This window comes from Monodon monoceros, unplaced genomic scaffold (genome assembly GCF_005190385.1).
Source record: "Monodon monoceros isolate NGI ecotype Baffin Bay Population unplaced genomic scaffold, NGI_Narwhal_1 Super_Scaffold_20, whole genome shotgun sequence".
Classification (NCBI taxonomy): domain Eukaryota; kingdom Metazoa; phylum Chordata; class Mammalia; order Artiodactyla; family Monodontidae; genus Monodon; species Monodon monoceros.
The window spans coordinates 22101869-22120581 of record NW_021703777.1 but is presented as its reverse complement, the minus strand read 5'-3'; the positions used below and the strand labels follow the sequence as shown (position 1 = coordinate 22120581).

At 38.2% G+C, this 18713-nt stretch overlaps 1 protein-coding gene across 5 annotated transcripts in view; it reads right to left on the bottom strand.

The window, feature by feature from the left end:
* Positions 1 to 2151: 2151 nt before the first annotated feature.
* Positions 2152 to 18713, bottom strand: part of IL15 (interleukin 15) — a 90969-nt gene continuing 74407 nt past the window's right edge. For 4 of the 5 annotated variants that reach the window (XM_029235529.1, XM_029235528.1, XM_029235533.1 and 1 more), the window contains 3 exons: positions 14976 to 15020; positions 12928 to 13065; positions 2152 to 3053 (listed from right to left, as the gene is read on the bottom strand). In XM_029235529.1, coding sequence (XP_029091362.1) covers positions 2943 to 3053; positions 12928 to 13065; positions 14976 to 15020 — 294 coding nt within the window. In that variant the 3' untranslated portion in view covers positions 2152 to 2942. The remainder of the gene's footprint in view (positions 3054 to 12927; positions 13066 to 14975; positions 15021 to 18713) is intronic. The other variant, XM_029235532.1, reaches the window with a different exon arrangement.

Below are 18713 nucleotides of genomic sequence, written 5' to 3'. Positions count from 1 at the left end.
ACAAATACTGTATGATCTCACTTTTATGTGAAATATTAAAAACAACCCATTTTAAAAAAAGAGAGGAAGATGGTCAAAAGGTACAAACTTCTAGTGACGAGATAAATAAGTGCTAGGGATGTAATGTACAACATGATGACTCTAGCTAACACTGACCTATGATTTATAGGAAAGTTGTTTAGAGAGTAAATTCCTTTTCTTTTTTTTTGCGGTATGCTGGCTTCTCACTGTTGTGGCCTCTCCCGTTGCGGAGCACAGGCTCCAGACACACAAGCTCAGCAGCCATGGCTCACGGGCCCAGCCGCTCCATGGCATGTGGGATCTTCCCGGACCAGGGCAGGAACCCGTGTCCCCTGCATTGGCAGGCGGACCGTCAACCACTGTGCCACCAGGGAAGCCCAATTCTTTTTTTAAAAAAATTAATTAATTAATTTTTGGCTGCATTTGGTCTTCGTTGCTGCGCACAGGCTTTCTCTAGTTGCGGTGAGTGTGGGTGACTTTGTTGCAGTGTGCAGGCTTCTCATTGTGGTGGCTTCTCTTGTTGCAGAGCACAGGCTCTAGGCACGCAGGCTCAGTAGTTGTGGCTCAGGGGCTCTAGAGCGCAGGCTCAGTAGTTGCGGTGCATGGGCTTAGTTGCTGCGTGGCATGTGGGATTTTCCTGGACCAGGGCTCAAACCCGTGTCCCCTGTGTTGGCAGGCGGATTCTTAACCACTGTACCACCAGGGAAGTCCCAGCGAGTAAATTCTTTAAGTTCTCATCTCAAGGAGAATTTTTTTTTCCTGTTTTCTTTTTTCTTTCTTTTCTTTATATTGTATCTATATGAGAAGATGACGTTAGCCAAGCCTATTTTGTTAATCATTTCACAATATATGTAAATCAAACCTCATGCTCTACATCTTAAACGTATATAGTGATGTATGCCAATTATTTCTCAATACTGTAAAAGACAAAAAACAAACAAACATAAAAGCTTCCAGGTGATTTTGATGCCATTGGTCACACTTTAAAAATACTGACCTAAGTAATATATTTATATGAAAGTAGCCAACAATTGCAATTGCCTTTTTAATAGTCATATCAAACTGTCAACTTACACTGAGTTACTAGTGCATAAAAACCCTAAAATCTTTTTTTGCTGAATCCAGCTGCATCTTCCTTATTCCTTCTCTTGCAGTTCATTATTGTGGCCAAGTACAGAACTCTTTGTATATCCTTGTTAATTTTCATCTTGTTACACTGGCACTTCTTTCTAGTCTGAGGCAATTGTAAATTTTTATTCTGTTACATAATTTACACATTCCATAAATTTGATAAGCACCCCTTCTATCTTTATCCAAGTCACAGACCAAAATGTTGTACCACAAGAACCAAAATGTTGTACCACAAGAACTAAAATAAAAGAGTAGAAGCATGATCATGACTGTGGTTTACAAATGCCATCATTCCATCTAGACTATTTTTATCTCAGAGAAATATACTGTCATGTTTTAGACATTATTATTCGCATCTAGAAAGATTAAACTAAAAACAGAATTCCTGTAATGTATTTGGGTTTAATGCACATAGTAAAATTTTCTTGACTTATTACAATAATTTGACCTCTAATTGAATAATTATCAAAAAATCTGTATTTTAACTTTTAAAATTTCTGCTTAGTACCTTCTGATACAATAAACAAAACAATTGCATTATCAAAAATTCCATTTCAAATGAAATTTAATAAACTGGTACAATCCCAATGGCTGCCAAATACTATTTGTCTGGACTGAGATCAGGGAATGAACTGAGAGCAAACACAGGACTCTTTGGAAGTGAAATGGAATACAGATTTCTCTAAAACTATCTTGAAAGAAAATTTTAAGCATACATTGACTAAAAGAATGAGATACATGAGCCTGGATGGGGCACTGGACTCCAAAAGAATGTTTCAATAGAGAAATGGTTTGTACTGTGAAATGGAAAGAAATCCAGTTCTTAGGAGATCAATTCCTGCCATTTAGTCTCTCAGTAAAGACTGCCAGAAGTGAACCGGGGGAAAGAAATTTGTGATGAAATGAGAATATTTCATTTCAGTCAGTTCCATTTGAAAAGAGTTTGAAAATTTTAGACAGTATACTAAAAAATAATAGAAACAATTATTTTATGCCAGATCATGTTGACTTTAACTCATCAGCAGTTTTTTATTATACAAACATGGCAAATACAATGTGGAAAAAGAAAATACCTGTACTTGGGGAAGCATGAAATATAAACACCGGTGCTATCATTAGTTTTTGATACACAGTCCCACCTATCAGTGAAGGTTTATTATCGCCATCCCCACCTGAGATGGACTGGTGCACATTCCATGCCGGGTACTTGCAAATTCTCTCTCTCATAACAAGTGCTTTATATATCAATAACAATACTGGTCTCACATCTAGTTCCTCCTTTCTCGTTGGTAGTCAATTCTCCCTCCAAGTGCTACACCTAAAGGAGAAGTAAAGGAAGGCTGGTAGTCAATTTCCACATTGGTTGGGGCATCCTCTTTACCTACAGCAGTGGTGCCCAGCCCCAGTGGTTGTTAAATAATTTGACTATCACCCTTGAACCAAACACCCTCTATTTTCTTATGACATAAAATACCAGTGCAATTTCAAAAGATAAAATATATACACAATTTTATTCGACATTTTACATTATGCTACAAATATGTACAATCTCAATAATAAATTAAAAATAAATGAATAAAATAAGTCCTTCGTTCGTAGACACCATGGTACTCAATGCCATTGTTCGGCCTTCATTTCTGTGAGTTCATCCGATCAAAGATCCTGATCATCCTCTTGCCAGAAGAATTTATTTTGGCAGCATATTTGAAATGCTGAGTGTTTCGTTGTTGCCTCTAAGCAGTGGGGAGATGTTTGTTAATAATAGAAATGCTGAAAAGGATTAGCTGCAATCAAGAAGGGTTGATGAACATTTGCACAATATGTACAAAACTCTTCAAAAATTCTTTAATATTTTTTTCCTCCAGCTCCTCACATTCTTTGCATCCCGATTCAGTTTTATACTGCAAATAAAAAGAAAGGATTAGATTGGAAAGTCTAAAATATGCCTTTCCTGCAAATATCATATCATTTGAACCATATGGTGAAGTCTTGAGACATAAATTTGTTGGTAGATTAATTATCATATTAGGAAGAACTATGGGTGATTTGATAAGGGCTGATTTTTCCTAGAGTGAATTAAGGACAATGAAAAAAAAATTGAAAAAAAAATAATCTATTGAGTCATGAACTTCTGTTTAGAGTCCTTCAATAGTTTCTGGTCATCTATACCAGCATGAAGTCCATGCTTCACTGCATAGCATGCAGGCTCTCCTTGAGCGGTTCCTTACCTATTTCTTTCACGTTTTCCACAGCTCAAAGATATGCCCTAGGAACACTGGGCTCATGCCTTTAGCTCCCATACATACATCAGGCTATTAGGTGCCTCGCTGTCTTTGCGTTTCTCTCTGCCTGTTCCACACTTCTATTTTAGCTACTACCACTCACACTTAAGATCTTTCAGGCGCTGTTTCCATTAGGAAGGCTTTTCTGAACCTGGGAGCTCCTGGGGCTGCACTAAATGTCCCTTCTCTACATTCTCAGAACCTCTTGTTTAGACTCTGTCTTATATCACTTCATGTATTATATTGATATTATGGAGCTTTATGCTTCTCATACCACTATTCTCTAGGCTTTTCCAGGAAGGCAAGGCTATGTATTTTTGCTCCCCTAGCATTTAGCATAGGGCCTGGCACATAATATTCACCCAATTATTATTGGTTGAATTCAACTATTTCGATGAATACCACAAATTATAGTAATTTAAACAGTTTCAGAGAGACCTTCAAGATGGCGGAGGAGTAAGATGTGGAGATCACCTTCCTCCCCACAAATACATCAGAAATACATCTACATGTGGAACAGCTCCTACAGAACACCTACTGAATGCTGGCAGAAGACCTCAGACTTCACAAAAGGCAAGAAACTCCCCACGTACCTGGGTAGGGCAAAAGAAAAAACAGAGACAAAAGAATAGGGATGGGACCTGCACCTCTGGGAAGGAGCTCTGAAGGAGGAAAAGTTTCCAAACACTAGGAAGTCCCTTACTGGCGGAAATGGGGGGAGGCAGGGGGGAAGCATCGGAGCCAAGGAGGAGAGCACAGCAAAAGGGGTGCAGAGGGCAAAGTGGAGAGATTCCCGCACAGAGGATCGGTGCTGACCAGCACTCACCAGCCCGAGAGGCTTGTCTGCTCACCTGCCGGGGTGGGTGGGGGCTGGGAGCTGAGGCTCCAGCATCGGAGGTCAGACCCCAGGGAGAGGACTGGGGTTGGCTGCGTGAACACAGCCTGAAGGGGGCTAGTGCACCACAGCTAACTGGGAGGGAGTCCAGGAAAATGTCTGGAACTGCCTAAGAGGCAAGAGACCATTGTTTTGGGGTGCACGAGGAGAGGGGATTCAGAGCACTGCCTAAACAAGCTCCAGAGACGGGTGCAAGCCGTGGCTATCAGTGCAGACACCAGAGACAGGCATGAGACGTTAAGGCTGCTGCTGCCGCCACCAAGAAGCCTGTGTGCGAGCACAGGTCACTGTCCACACCTCCCTTCCCGGGAGCCTGTGCAGTCCGCCACCGCCAGGGTCCCGTCATCCAGGGACAACTTCCCCGGGAGAACACATGGCCCACCTCAGGCTGTTACAACGTTACACTGGCCTCTGCCACTGCAGGCTCGCCCCGCATTCCGTACCCCTCCCTCCCTTCGGCCTGAGTGAGCCAGAGCCCACTAATCAGCGGCTCCTTTAACCCCACCCTGTCTGAGCAAAGAACTGACACCCTCAGGTGACCTACAGGAAGGGGCGGGGCCAAATCCAAAGCTGAACCCCGGGAGCTGTGAGAACAAAGAAGAGAAAGGGAAATCTCTCCCAGCAGCCTCAGGAGCAGCGGATTAAACCTCCACATTCACCTTGATGTACCTGCATCTCTGGAGTACCTGAATAGACAACGAATCATCCCAAAATTGAGGTGGTGGACGTTGGGTAACTGTAGACTTGTGGTTTGCTTTCTGCATCTAATTTGTTTCTAGTTTTACATTTATCTTAGTTTAGTATTTAGAGTTTATTATCATTGGTAGATTTATTTATTGATTTGGTTGCTCTCTTCCTTCTTTTTAATATATATATATATTTTTTCGTTTTTCTCTTTTTGTGAGTGTGTATGTTTCTTTGTGTGATTTTGTCTGTATACTTTTGCTTTTACCATATGTCCTAGGGTTCTGTCTCTCCATTTTCTTTTGGTTTTGGGGTTTTTTTTAGTATAGTTTTTAGTGCTTGTTATCATTGGTGGATTTGTTTTTTGGTTTGGAACCACTCTTCTTTCTTTCTTTCTTTTTTAAATTAGTTTTCAACTTTTTTATTTAAATTTTTTAAAATAACTTTTTAGTTTATTTTACTTTTTCTTTCTTTCTTTCTTTTTTTCTCCCTCTCCTTCTGAGCCATGTGGCTGACAGGGTTTTCATGCTCCAGCCAGGTGTCAGGCCTGTGCCTCTGAGGTGGGAGGGACGAGTTCAGGACACTGGTCCACCAAAGACCTCCTAGCTCCATGTAATATCAAACAGCGAAAGCTCTCTAAGAGATCTCCATCTCAACAATAAGACCCAGCTCCACTCAATGACCGCAAACTACAGTGCTGGACACCCTATGCCAAACAAGTAGCAAGACAGGAACACAAACTGACCCATTAGCAGAGAGGCTGCCTAAAATAATAATAAGGTCACAGACACCCCAAAACACACCACCAGGTGCTGTCCCACCCACCAGAAAGACAAGATTCAGCCTCATCCACCAGAACACAGGCATCAGTCCCCTCCACCAGGAAGCCTACAAAAACCACTGAATCAACCTTATGCACTGGGAGCAGACACCAAAAACAATGGGAACTACAAACCTGGAGCCTGTAAAAAAGAGACCACAAACACAGTAAGTTAAGCAAAATGAGAAGAAAGAGAAACACACAGCAGATGAAGGAGCAAGATAAAAACCCACCAGACCAAACAAATGAAGAGGAAAGAAGCAGTCTACCTGAAAAATAATTTAGAGTAATGATAGTAAAGATGATCCAAAATCTTGGAAATAGAATGGAGAAAATACAAGAAATGTTTAACAAGGACCTAGAAGAACTAAAGAGCAAACAATGATGAACAACACAATAAATGAAATTAAAAATTCTCTAGAAGGAATCAATAGCAGAATAGCTGAGGCAGAAGAATAGATAAGTGACCTGGAAGATAAAATAGTGAAAATAACTACCACAGAGCAGACTAAAGAAAAAAGAGTGAAAAGAATTGAGGACAGTGTCAGAGACCTCTGGAACAGCATAAAATGCATCAACATTTGAATTATAGGGGTCCCAGAAGAAGAAGAGAAAAAGACAGGGAAAAATATTTGAAGAGATTATAGTTGAAAACTTCCCTAATATGGGAAAGGAAATAGTTAATCAAGTCCAAGAAGCACAGAGAGTCCCATACAGGATAAATCGAAGGAGAAACATGCCAAGACACATATTAATCAAACTTTCAAAAATTAAATACAAAGAAAAAATATTAAAAGCAGCAAGGGAAAAACAGCAAATAACACACAAGGGAATCCCCATAGGTTCACAGCTGATGTTTCAGCAGAAACTCTGCAAGCTAGGAGGGAGTGGCAGGACATATATAAAGTGATGAAAGGGAAAAATTTATAACCAAGATTAATCTATGAAGCAAGGATCTCATTCAGATTCGATGGAGAAATTAAAACCTTTAGAGAGAAGCAAAAGCTAAGAGGATTCAGCACCACCAAACCAGCTTTACAACAAATGCTAAAAGAACCTCTCTAGGCAGGAAACACAAAAGAAGGAAAAGACCTACAATAACAAACCCGAAACAATTAAGAAAATGGTAATAGGAACACAGATATCGATAACTACCTTAAATGTAAATGGATTAAATGCTCCATCCAAAAAAACACAGACTGGCTGAATGAATACAAAAGCAAGACCCATATATAGGTTGTCTATAAGAGACCCACTTCAGACCTAGGGACACATACAGACTGAAAGTGAGGGGATGGAAAAAGATATTCCATGCAAATGGAAATCAAAAGAAAGAGGGAGTAGCAATTCTCATATCAGACAAAATAGACTTTAAAATAAAATTATTACAAAAGACAAAGAAGGACACTACATAATGATGAAGGGATCAATCCAAGAAGAATATATGACAATTGTAAATATTTATGCACCCAACACAGGAGCACCTCAATACATAAGGCAAATGCTAACAGCCATAAAAGGGGAAACCGACAGTAACACAATCATAGTAGGGGACGTTAACACCCCACTTTCACTAATGGACAGATTATCCAAAATGAAAATAAATAAGGAAACACAAGCTTTAAATGATACATTAAACAAGATGGACTTAATTGATATTTATAGGACATTCCATCCAAAAACAGCAGAATACACTTTCTTCTCAAGTGCTCATGGAATATTCTCCAGGATAGATCATATCTTGGGTCATAAATCAAGCCTTGGTAAATTTAAGAAAATGGAAATCGTATCAAGTATCTTTTCCAACCACAGCACTGTGAGACTTGATGTCAACTACAGGAAAAAAACTGTAAAAAATACAAACAAATGCAGGCTAAACAATACACTACTAAATAACCAAAAGATCACTGTAGAACTCAATGAGGAAATCAAAAAATACCTAGAAACAAATGACAATGAAAACACAATGGCTGAAAACTGATGGGATGCAGCAAAAGCAGCTCTAAGAGGGAGGTTTATAGCAATACAATCCTACCTCAAAGAACAAGAAAAATCTCAAATAAACAACCTAACCTTACACCTAAAGCAATTAGAAAGAAGAACAAAAAAACCCAAAGTTAGCAGAAGGAAAGAAATCATAAAGATTGAATCAGAAATAAATGATAAAGAAATGAAGGAAACAATAGCGAAGATCAATAAAACTAAAAGCTGGTTCTTTGAGAAAATAAACAAAATTGATAAATCATTAGCCTGACTCATCAAGAGAAAAAGGGATAAGACTCAAACCAATAGAATTAGAAATGAAAAAGGAGAAGTAACAGCTGACACTGCAGAAATACGAAGGGTCATGAGAGATTACTACTAGCAACTATGTGCCAACAAAATGGACAATGTGGAAGAAATTGACAAATTCTTAGAAAAGCACAACCTTCTGAGACTGAATCAGTAAGAAACAGAAAACATAAACAGATCAATCCCAAGCACTGAAATTGAAACTATAATTAAAAATCTTCCAACAAACAAAAGCTCAGGACCAGATGGCTTCATAGGCGAATTCTGTCAAACATTTAGAGAAGAGCTAACACCTATCCATCTCAAACTCCTCCAAAATATAGCAGAGGGAGGAACACTCCCAAACTCATTCTACGAGGCCACCATCACTCTGATACCAAAACCAGACAAAGATGTCACAAAGAAAGAAAACTACAGGCTAATATCACTGATGAACATAGATGCAAAAATCCTCAACCAGATACTAGCAAACAGATTCCAATAGCACATTAAAAGGATCATACACCATGATCAACTGGGGTTTATCCCAGGAATGCAAGCATTCTTCAACAAACGCAAATCAATCAATGTGATAAACCATAACAAATTGAAGGAGAAAAACCATATGATCACCCCAATAGATGCAGAAAAAGCTTTCGACAAAATTCAGCACCCATTTATGATAAAAATCCTCCATAAAGTAGGAATAGAGCAAAGTTACCTCAACATAATAAAGGCCATATATGACAAACCCACAGCCAACATTGTTCTTAATGGTGAAAAACTGAAACCACTTCCTCTAAGATCAGGAACAAGACAAGGCTCTCCACTCTCACCACTATTATTCAACATAGTTTTGGAAGTTTTAGCCACAGCAATCAGAGTAGAAAAAGAAATAAAAGGAATCCAAATAAGAAAAGAAGAAGTAAAGCTGTCACTGTTTGCAGATGGCATGATACTATACATAGAGAATCCTAAAGATGCTACCAGAAAACTACTAGAGCTAATCAATGAATCTGGTAAAGTAGCAGGATACAAAATTAATGCACAGAAATCTCTTGCATTCCTATACAGTAATGGTGAAAAATCTGAAAGAGAAATTAAGGAAACATGCCCATTTACCATTGAAACAGAAAGAATAAAACACCTAGTAATAAACCTACCTAAGGAGACAAAAGACCTGTACCCAGAAAACTATGAGGAAAGAAATTAAACATGATACAAACAGATGGAGAGATATACCATGTCCTTGTACTGGAAGAATCAACATTGATAAAATGACTATATTACCCAAAGCAATCTACAGATTCAATGCCATCCCTCTCAAACTACCAATGGCATTTTTCACAGAACTACAACAAAAATTTCCCAATTTGTTTGGAAACACAAAAGATCCCGAATAGCCAAAGCAATCTAGAGAAAGAATAACAGAGCTGGAGGAATCAGGCTCCTGGACTTCAGACTATACTACAAAGCTACAGTAATCAAGACAGTATGGTACTTGCACAAAAACAGAAATATAGATCAATGGAACAGGATAGAAAGCCCAGAGATAAACCCACACACATATGGTCACCCTATTTTTCATAAAGGAGGCAAGAATATACAATGGAGAAAAGACATTATCTTCAATAAGTGGTGCTGGGAAAACTGGACAGCTAGAGGAAAGCATAGGCATAATACTCTATGACATAAATCACAGCAAGATCCTTTTTGACCCACCTCCTAGAGAAATGCAAATAAAAACAAAAATAAACCAACGGGACCTAATGAAACTTAAAAGCTTTTGCACAGCAAAGAAAACCATAAACAAGATGAAAAGACAACCTTCAGAATGGGAAAAATATTTGCAAATGAAACAACTGACAAAGGATTTATCTCCAAAATTTACAAGCAGCTGATGCTGTTCAATATCAAAAAGACAATCAATCCAATCCAAAAATGGACAGAAGACCTAAATAGATATTTCTCCAAAGAAAATGTACAGATTGGCAACAAACACATGAAAGGATGCTCAGTATCACTAATCATTAGAGAAATGCAAACCAAAACTGCAATGAGGTGTCACCTCACACCAGTCATTATGGCCATCATCAAAAAATCTACAAACAATAAATGCTGGAGAGGGTGTGGCGAAACGGAACCCTCTTGCACTGTTGGTGGGGATTTAAACAGCCGCTATGGAGAACAGTATGGAAGTTCCTTAAAGAACAGAACTACCATATGACCCAGCAATCCCACTACTGGGCATATACCCTGAGAAAGCCATAATTCAAAAGGAGTCATGTACTACAATGTTCATTGCAGCTCTATTTACAATAGCCGGGACATGGAAGCAACCTAAGTGTCCATCGACAGATGAATGGATAAAGAAGATGTGGCACTCATATACAATGCAATATTACTCAGCCATAAAAAGAAACGAAACAGAGTTATTTGCAGTGAGGTAGATGGACCTAGAGTCTGTCATACAGAGTGAAGTAAGTCAGAAAGAGAAAAACAAATACCATATGCTAACACATATACATGGAATCTAAAAAAAAAAAAAAATGGTTCTGAAGAACCTAGGGGCAGGGCAGGAATAAAGACACAGATGTAGAGAATGGACTTGAGGACACGTGGCGTGGGAAGGGTAAGCTGGGATGAAGTGAGAGAGTGGCCAAATGTAAAATAGATAGCTGTGGGAAGCAGCTGCATAGCACAGGGAGATCAGCTCGGTGCTTTGTGACCACCTAGAGGGGTGGGATAGGGAGAATGGGAGGGAGATGCAAGAGGGAGGAGATACGGAGATATATGTTTATGTATAGCTGATTCACTTTGTTATAAAGCAGAAACTAACACACCATTGTAAAGCAATTATACTCCAATAAAGATGTTGAAAAAAATAAGAAATAAAAATAATAAACATTTTCATGAATAACTAGAATATTGCAAATGTAACAATTAAAGTTAAACTTTTCAGGGATCATCTGAACCATGAAAGCTGTACCAGCAAAATTCAAAATTCGATTTTCCACCCATTAAGCATTTAAAATTCAGATTCACCAGTGTTTATCAAGCACATACTCTATGCTAGGCGCTTTCGTATTCCATATAATGCTGTCCTATATGATCCTGAAAATAATTATGTCAGATAGAAAGGTAGAGATATTAAATGACTCATCTCATTTGACATAATCAATGAAATGCTCTGCGTTTAGGTCTTCTGACTGTGCAGTCCAGCCACACTATGTCATGATGAGAGTGACTATAAAAATGCACATTGAAGTGTTCCCCATTGACACTGCTGTGAGTTATCTGTTGCATGGGTCAGTCTTTCGACCAATAACAGAGAGATAACATATCACAGGAGTATTTTAAACGTTAATATATTCATTTCAGAAATAGATCGAGAATCTAGTACATGCCAAGCATTGTTCTGGGAGTTGGGATATAGCACGAAAACAAACAAACAAAAAACCCTGCCCCTCTGAAGCTGCCATTCTAGTAGGAAGAAACAGACAATATCCATCAAGTAAGATATGTAGTATAACAAGATACAGGGACATACAGAGAAGGGGGTGGGGCGTGCTGAGGTGGGGGAGTGGCTGTGGTTATAAAGAGGTAACATCACTGACACAGTGACACTGAAGCACCTGGCACTTTTAGGGAAAATCCAAGGTGTCCAGCCACACTAGCTCGGGGCGTCTGCTCTTCCAGTTGCCTCTGCATGAACATACTTTCCCCGGCATCCTTAAAGCTCTTTCCCTCTCACGTCTTTGCCAAATGTCAGCTGAGTAGGTAAACCTTCTCTAGATTAGATTCCCAGTCGCCTTACCTGCCTCTTTTTTTTTTTCCCTTCCACTTAATAAACACCTGACTTATTATTCATTTGCTTATTGATTGATTTCTGTATGCTTCTTCCTTCCGTAAGAGCAGGAACTATGTGTGTTCTTTCACTTCTGTTATCTTGAGGGCCTACAATGGGGCCCAAAAAGTATTTGTGAAACGAACAAATTATGATTATACCTTTTTGGTTTATAAAACTTTTTCTAATCACTTTGCTTTGGCCACTAGTGTTTTGCCCTGAAAGCCATAATCCTTTGTAGGGCCTTTGCATAGCCAGTGTCCCAGGGGGTCCCTGCTATTTGCTCTCCTGGAGGCCTATATTGCTCCTGTTGCCTGTGATGGCCCAAATTATACTCCAATTATTAATATTTTTATTATTAACCTTTTGCAGCATTTATTCTTTGAGTAGATAAGAAGGGAGACTCTAAACTGCTCAGGGACTCCTGGCTCCCCATTTTACTAGCTGTGTGAATTGGAGGAAGAGATTCAAGCCCCCAGAGCCCCAATTCCTTCAACCTTAAACAGAAATAGTGATAACTATCTCACAGATTGATTGCGAGAATTCAACGAATTACCATCTAACCCTTGAAGAACAGTATCTGGCACACAGTAATAACCCAAGTAAATGTGGATTACTACTGTGGATGCTCATCAATTATGTAATTAGACTAATATCTATCCACTGCACCAAGTGATCAACACCTTGAGGTCAGTGACCTGACTGTCTGGTTCACCCTTGTCATTCCAGCACTAAAGCACACGGCCTAGAGCACGCAGTCAATGTTTGTTGAATGAATAAATCAATAAACAGTTTAGGAGTGTGTGCACGCTAGCGATGGTGCTGCTTCTAGATGCCACTTCACTGGAATTAACTCACTTTCCCAAGTGCCCCTTCAGAGGGTCTCCTTGTCCATGACATCCCATCCAGCTAATGATTTCTCCCAATCAAGCCAAGAGCATCTGATGTAGCTCTGCATAACTATTGGATAACTCACCTCAATGGAAGATAAACTGCTGTTTGCTAGGATGATAAGGTTTTCTACTGTATCGTTAATGTCTGAATTTCTGGACTCATGCAAAATCACATGTAACTCCAGGAGAAAGCATTTCATCGCTGTTACTTTGCAAGTGGGCTAAAAGAGATACAAAGAACCATTTTGAAAAAGAAAAAGAAAGAATTATTTCCCCATTATTCAGTTTCACACAGATGTAATTTTGATTTTTTAGAAAGTCAATCCAGCTATTTTATAAAGAAACACAATACCCCTAAAAAGTTTTACATAGGAAGCAGCTTGATTTTTTTCTTCTCTTTTGGCTTTGATATCAAAACCAAAACAAACTGAGAACAAAACAGGAAGGATGGTGATACTGTATAGAAGAAAGAACATAAAGCTAGAAAACGTGGAAATAATAGGCCACTTTTTCCTCACTAAGCACATTTCCTCTGTGTAAAGGACAGATAATACTGACCTGAGACTCTCAGAACATTAATAGAGATGGTGCATATGGAAGAATTTCTTAGAATCAGATCATATTGTTAACATTTTAAACAGTGGTGGCTGCTAATCATACTATTCCTGCAAGTTCCAAAGTTCCAGAGGCAGACGTGATTCCAAGAAATTTCTTAGAAAAATCAAAGCAGGTGTATGGTCTATTCACAGGCTGGCCATATCCAAAAGGTACCTTTCAGGTCCCACAAAAATACATTTCCCAAGAGGATTACTTTAACAAAAACTTAAACTTCAAACAAAAGAAGCATTTAATGAGCATGTGGGAATTTGACCACGACGTGTCTGATTTCCTGTTCTCAATGTCATGCACAGTGCCTGGGACTCTGCAGGCACTTAACAGGTGCTTACGGAAGGAAGGAAGCAAGGAAGGAAGAAGGAAGGATGACAGCCATGTGCCTGGGACTAGCAATGTTCCTTATTCCCCCACAGCAGCTTCTCTGGATTGAAAGGGTAATAAATGCTGTCACCATGTCGATAATAAACTAAATAATAAATAAAATAAATAATAAAACTGAGGTTCAGAAATATTTAGTGTCTTCCAAGGTAACAAAGCTTGGAAGTGGCTGAGTCAGGGTTTAAATCTAAATTTCAATCTCAACTACTTTCGACAACCCACGGGTTGCGAGGTTATCGTCTTACAAAAAAAGCAATCTGAGGATTCGGAGTGCTGGTGGTTAGCTGACTGCTTTCTACTTTGAAGAAAATGCAAAGAAAAGTGGAAAACATGCTGAAGCCAAAAGAGGGAAGCAATTTCTAGCATGGCAGCACTATCTAAGTGAATGATGGGTATCTGTTCTTTCCAGTTTCTGGCTGTGGCTTCTTTCCAATGCTTAGAAAGTCTTGATAGTGCAAAACCTTCTATTGCAGAGAAATTCTACTTAAGGAATAATAGAGAGAGGGCTCACTGTTCTGAATGCACACAACACAGTTTGTTTTTCACGAAGTGAAGATTTCAGGGATTTGTTTCTTGGTTTTTTGTAGCCAATTCAGAGGGAAAGGAATAGCAACTCAACTGAAATCCTATATGACTAAGGCAACGTCAGCAGCATATTAATGAAACAAGTTTGAGATCAGTTTTGAATTCTGATAGACTTTGTGGGTTGTGTTTGGTTTTTTTCACACATGGAGAGTAACCAGTCAGAATCTCTTTTTGACAACGGTAGAGATTCAGGCAAAATGTAGAGCATGAATGTATTTAAACAATTTGTAAAAAATATGATGAAAAGTGATAATATGCTACAGCACTGGAAACAACTGATATATTGGATACTTTTAAATTGCCTGAGTTAACTCGATTCTTGTATTTAACTGCATCATGATTTAATTGCATCACAGAAATATATACTATATTTTGTTTGACATTGATGGGAAAAGTTTATGTTTTGATTTGGCAATGATGCTACAATGAAAACAGCATCTATGTAAAAGTTAGATTTTAAAACTATACACAGTCCAGTAAACTTATGAAAATATACTTCTTAGACCTTTGAAAATTGGAAAATATAGCAATATTAAAAACAAGCTATACTCACATGAGCATTGCTTTCAGTATATAAAGTAGCATCCATATGTATAGACTGAAATGGAAACAAAATTCGGTAATATGAAAAACTATTCCCACTTTAGATATAATGAGAACAACCTACTGAAAACACTAAAACTTTTCAGTGAAATTCTTTATTTTGAGATAATCTTAGATTCATATGAAGTTGTAAGAGAAAATACAGGCAAATCCTGTGTGCGCCTTCACCGTTTCCTCCAGTGTTGAGGTCCTGCATAACACAGTACAATAGCACAACCAGGAAACTGACATGGATGCAATCCACCCACTTTGTTCAGATTTCACCAGTTTTATGTGCACTAGTGTGTGTGTGTGTGTGTGTGTGTGTGTGTAGTTCCATGCCATTTTATCAGAGGTGTAGATTCACGTAACCACTATCACAGTTAAGATACAGAATCCTCCTGCTACTGTTGTATAGCCACAATCAACTTCCTCCAGATATGCTCCTCCCACCTCCTACCATCCATCGAATCCCCAGCAACCACTTCTCTGCTCTCCATTCCTATGATATCATTTCAAGAATGTTATATAAATGGAATCATACAGCATATAACCTTCTGAAATAGGCTTATTGAAAAACTTAATAGACTTTATTTTTTAAGCAGTCGTAGGTTTACAGAACATGAGCAGGAAGTACAGAAAGTTCCCATATGGCCCCTTGGCCCCCTCCCAAGTTTCCCCTATTATTAACATCTCACATTAGCGTGGTACATTTATTACAGTTGATGAGTCAATATTGATACATTTTCAACTAAAGTCCATAGATTCCATCAGGGTTCACTCTTGGTGGTGCACACCTATAGTTCTTGACAAATGTATAATGACATGCGTTGATCATTACAGTATCATACAAAATAGTTCCGCTGCCCTAAAAATCACCTGTGCCCCACTTTTTTATCCTTCCCTTTCCCTTATCCCCTGTTGTATTGTATCCAACCTTTTCCAGAGTGTCATATAGTTGGAGTCATATAGTATCATATCATATAGTATGTAGCCTGTTTTGATTGGCTTCTTTCATTAGCAATATGCTCTTAAGGTTCCTCCATTCCTTTTCATGGCTAAACAGCTTATTTCTTTTTATCACTGAGTAATATTCCATTGTATGGACGAACTACAGTTTGTTTACCCCACTGGCTTTTTTTCACACAGCATAATACTCTGGAGATCCACACAACTTGTTGTATCAGTAATTTGTTCCTTATTACTGCTCACTATTATTGTTCGATATAATGTACCGAAGCTTAACTGTTGACCTGTTGAAGGACATTTGGGTTCTTTCCAGTTTTTAGCTATCATAAATAAAGTTCTATTAACATTCATATGCATGTTTTTGTGTGAATGCAAGTTTTCATGTCTCTGATATAAATGTTTGAGTGTAACTGTTGGATCATATGGCAAATGTGTGTTTTGTTTTATAAGAAACAGCCAAACTATTTTAGAGTGGCTGTACAATTTTACATTCTCACCAGCAATATATAAATGATCCAGTTTCTCCACATCCTTGCCAGCATTTGGTATTATCAATATTTTTTATTTTAGATATTCATATAGGTGACATGTCATTGAGGCTTTAATTTGCATTCCCTAAATAAAATACAGCCATTTATTGGTACTTTCTCTCCAAAAGAGACTTAGGGTGATTTATGATTTCTTCCTTTCTAATATTCATACTTATTATTTATTTTTCTTGCCTTAGCCTTTTATTTCTTTTTTTCTTGCCTTGCCAACTGAGCTAAAGTTTCAATACTATGTTGAATAAGAGTGGTAAGAAAAGGCATCCTTGCCTTGCTCCCAATTTTAGGGGAAAAGCAGTCAGTCCCCATTAAGTCTAATGTCGGCTCTAGGTTTTCTGTACATGCTCTGTAACAAACTGAAGGAGCTTCTCTTTTATTCCTTGTTTGCTGAGAAATGTTTATCATGTTTATCATTGAAGAGGTGCTGCAGTTTTAAAATGTCTTTTCTGCATCAATTGATATGATCATATGATTTCCTACTTTAGTCTACTCATATAGTGGATTACATTGATTGATTTTCGAATGCTGAACAGGTCTTGCGTTTGTTACATTTTGGTAGTTTGTGGTTTTTGAGGAAATTGTCCATTTCCTCCAAATTATCAAATTTACGAGAATAAAGTTGTTCATAGTTTTTCTTTCGTATCCTTTTAATGGTTGTAGGTTCTGTAGTAAGACCCCAATTTCAGTCCTGATACTAATGGTATGTGTCATCTCTTTTATCTTTGTCAGGCTTTCTAAAGGTTTATCGACTTTATTGATTTATTTTCCCAAAGTAAAGAGCTTTATGTTTTGTTGATTTTTGTCTATTGTTTTCCTGATTTCAATTTCCTTCCTTCCTTCCTTCCTTTTTATTCCTTCCTTCCTTCTGCATGTGTTGGGCTTATTTTGCTCTTTTCCCAGTTTCTTGAGACAGTAACTTAGATTTGGTAAACTGAGATCTTTCCTCTTTTCTAAGGTAATCATTTAGTTTTATCAATTTCCCACTAAGTAAAGCTTTAGCTAAATCCCACAAAACTTCCTATGTTGCATATTTGTCTCCATTCAGTTCTATATTTTTAAATATCCTTTGAGACCTGCTCTTTGACCCATGGAATGTTTATAAGTGTCTCATTTAATTTCCAAGTGTTTGGAGATTTTCCGGTTGTATTTATGTAATTGACTTCACTTGATTGCACTGTGGTTGGGTAACATATTCTGCATGATTTCAGTTCTGATAAATGTGCTAAAGTTTGTTTCACGGCCCAGGATATGTTCAGTCTTGGTGAGTGTTGCCTGAAAAAAACGTTTATTCACTGTTGTTGGATGAAGTGTTTTTCTATGGAAATGAGATATTGTTGGTTGACTGTGTCATCCAGTTCTTCTATATCCTGTCTGATTTTCTGTCTAGTAGTTCTATTTGTCACTGAGGAGGTACTAAAGTCAACTATTAACATATTTATGGATTCATCTGCTTCACCTGTCGGTTCTATTATTAGTTTTTGCTTCTTACATTTTGAGGCTCTGCTATTTGGTAGGTGCACATTTAAGATCATTATGTTTTCCTGGTGGGCTCATCTTTTACCATGATGTAATGTCTCTCGTGACTCTAGTAACTTTATTTGCTGTGAAGTCTACATTATCTGATCTGAATATAGCCACTTCTGATTTTGAAAATTACTGTGTGAATTATTATGTGCATGTGCCTCAGTTTCCTAGAGCTGCTGTAGCAAGGTATCACAAAGTAAGTGTCTTCAAACAACAATTCATTCACTTACAGTTCAAAGCCAAGGAGTCAATTGGGCCTGTTCCCTCTGAAGGCTCTAGAGAACTGTCCTTCCTTATGGCTCCCAAACCCTTTGCAGCTCCAGGGGATCCTTGGCCTTCCTTGGCTAGTAGCTGTATCATTCCAATCTCCTTTGGCTTGTAGCTGCCTCGGTTTTCATACGGCCTTCTTCCCTGTGCCTATGTATCCTGTCCTCTTCTCATAAGGACACTAGTAATTAGATTTGGGACCACCCCACTCCACTATAACCTCACCTTAACTAATTATATTTGCAAAGACCCCATTTCCAAATAAGGATACATTCTGAGGTTCTAGGTGGACATGAATTTTGGAGGGACATTATTCAACTCACTACAGCATGGGTTTCTCTTCTTTTAATTTCAACCTACTTATGTCATTATATATATATATATTATATATATACATATTATAT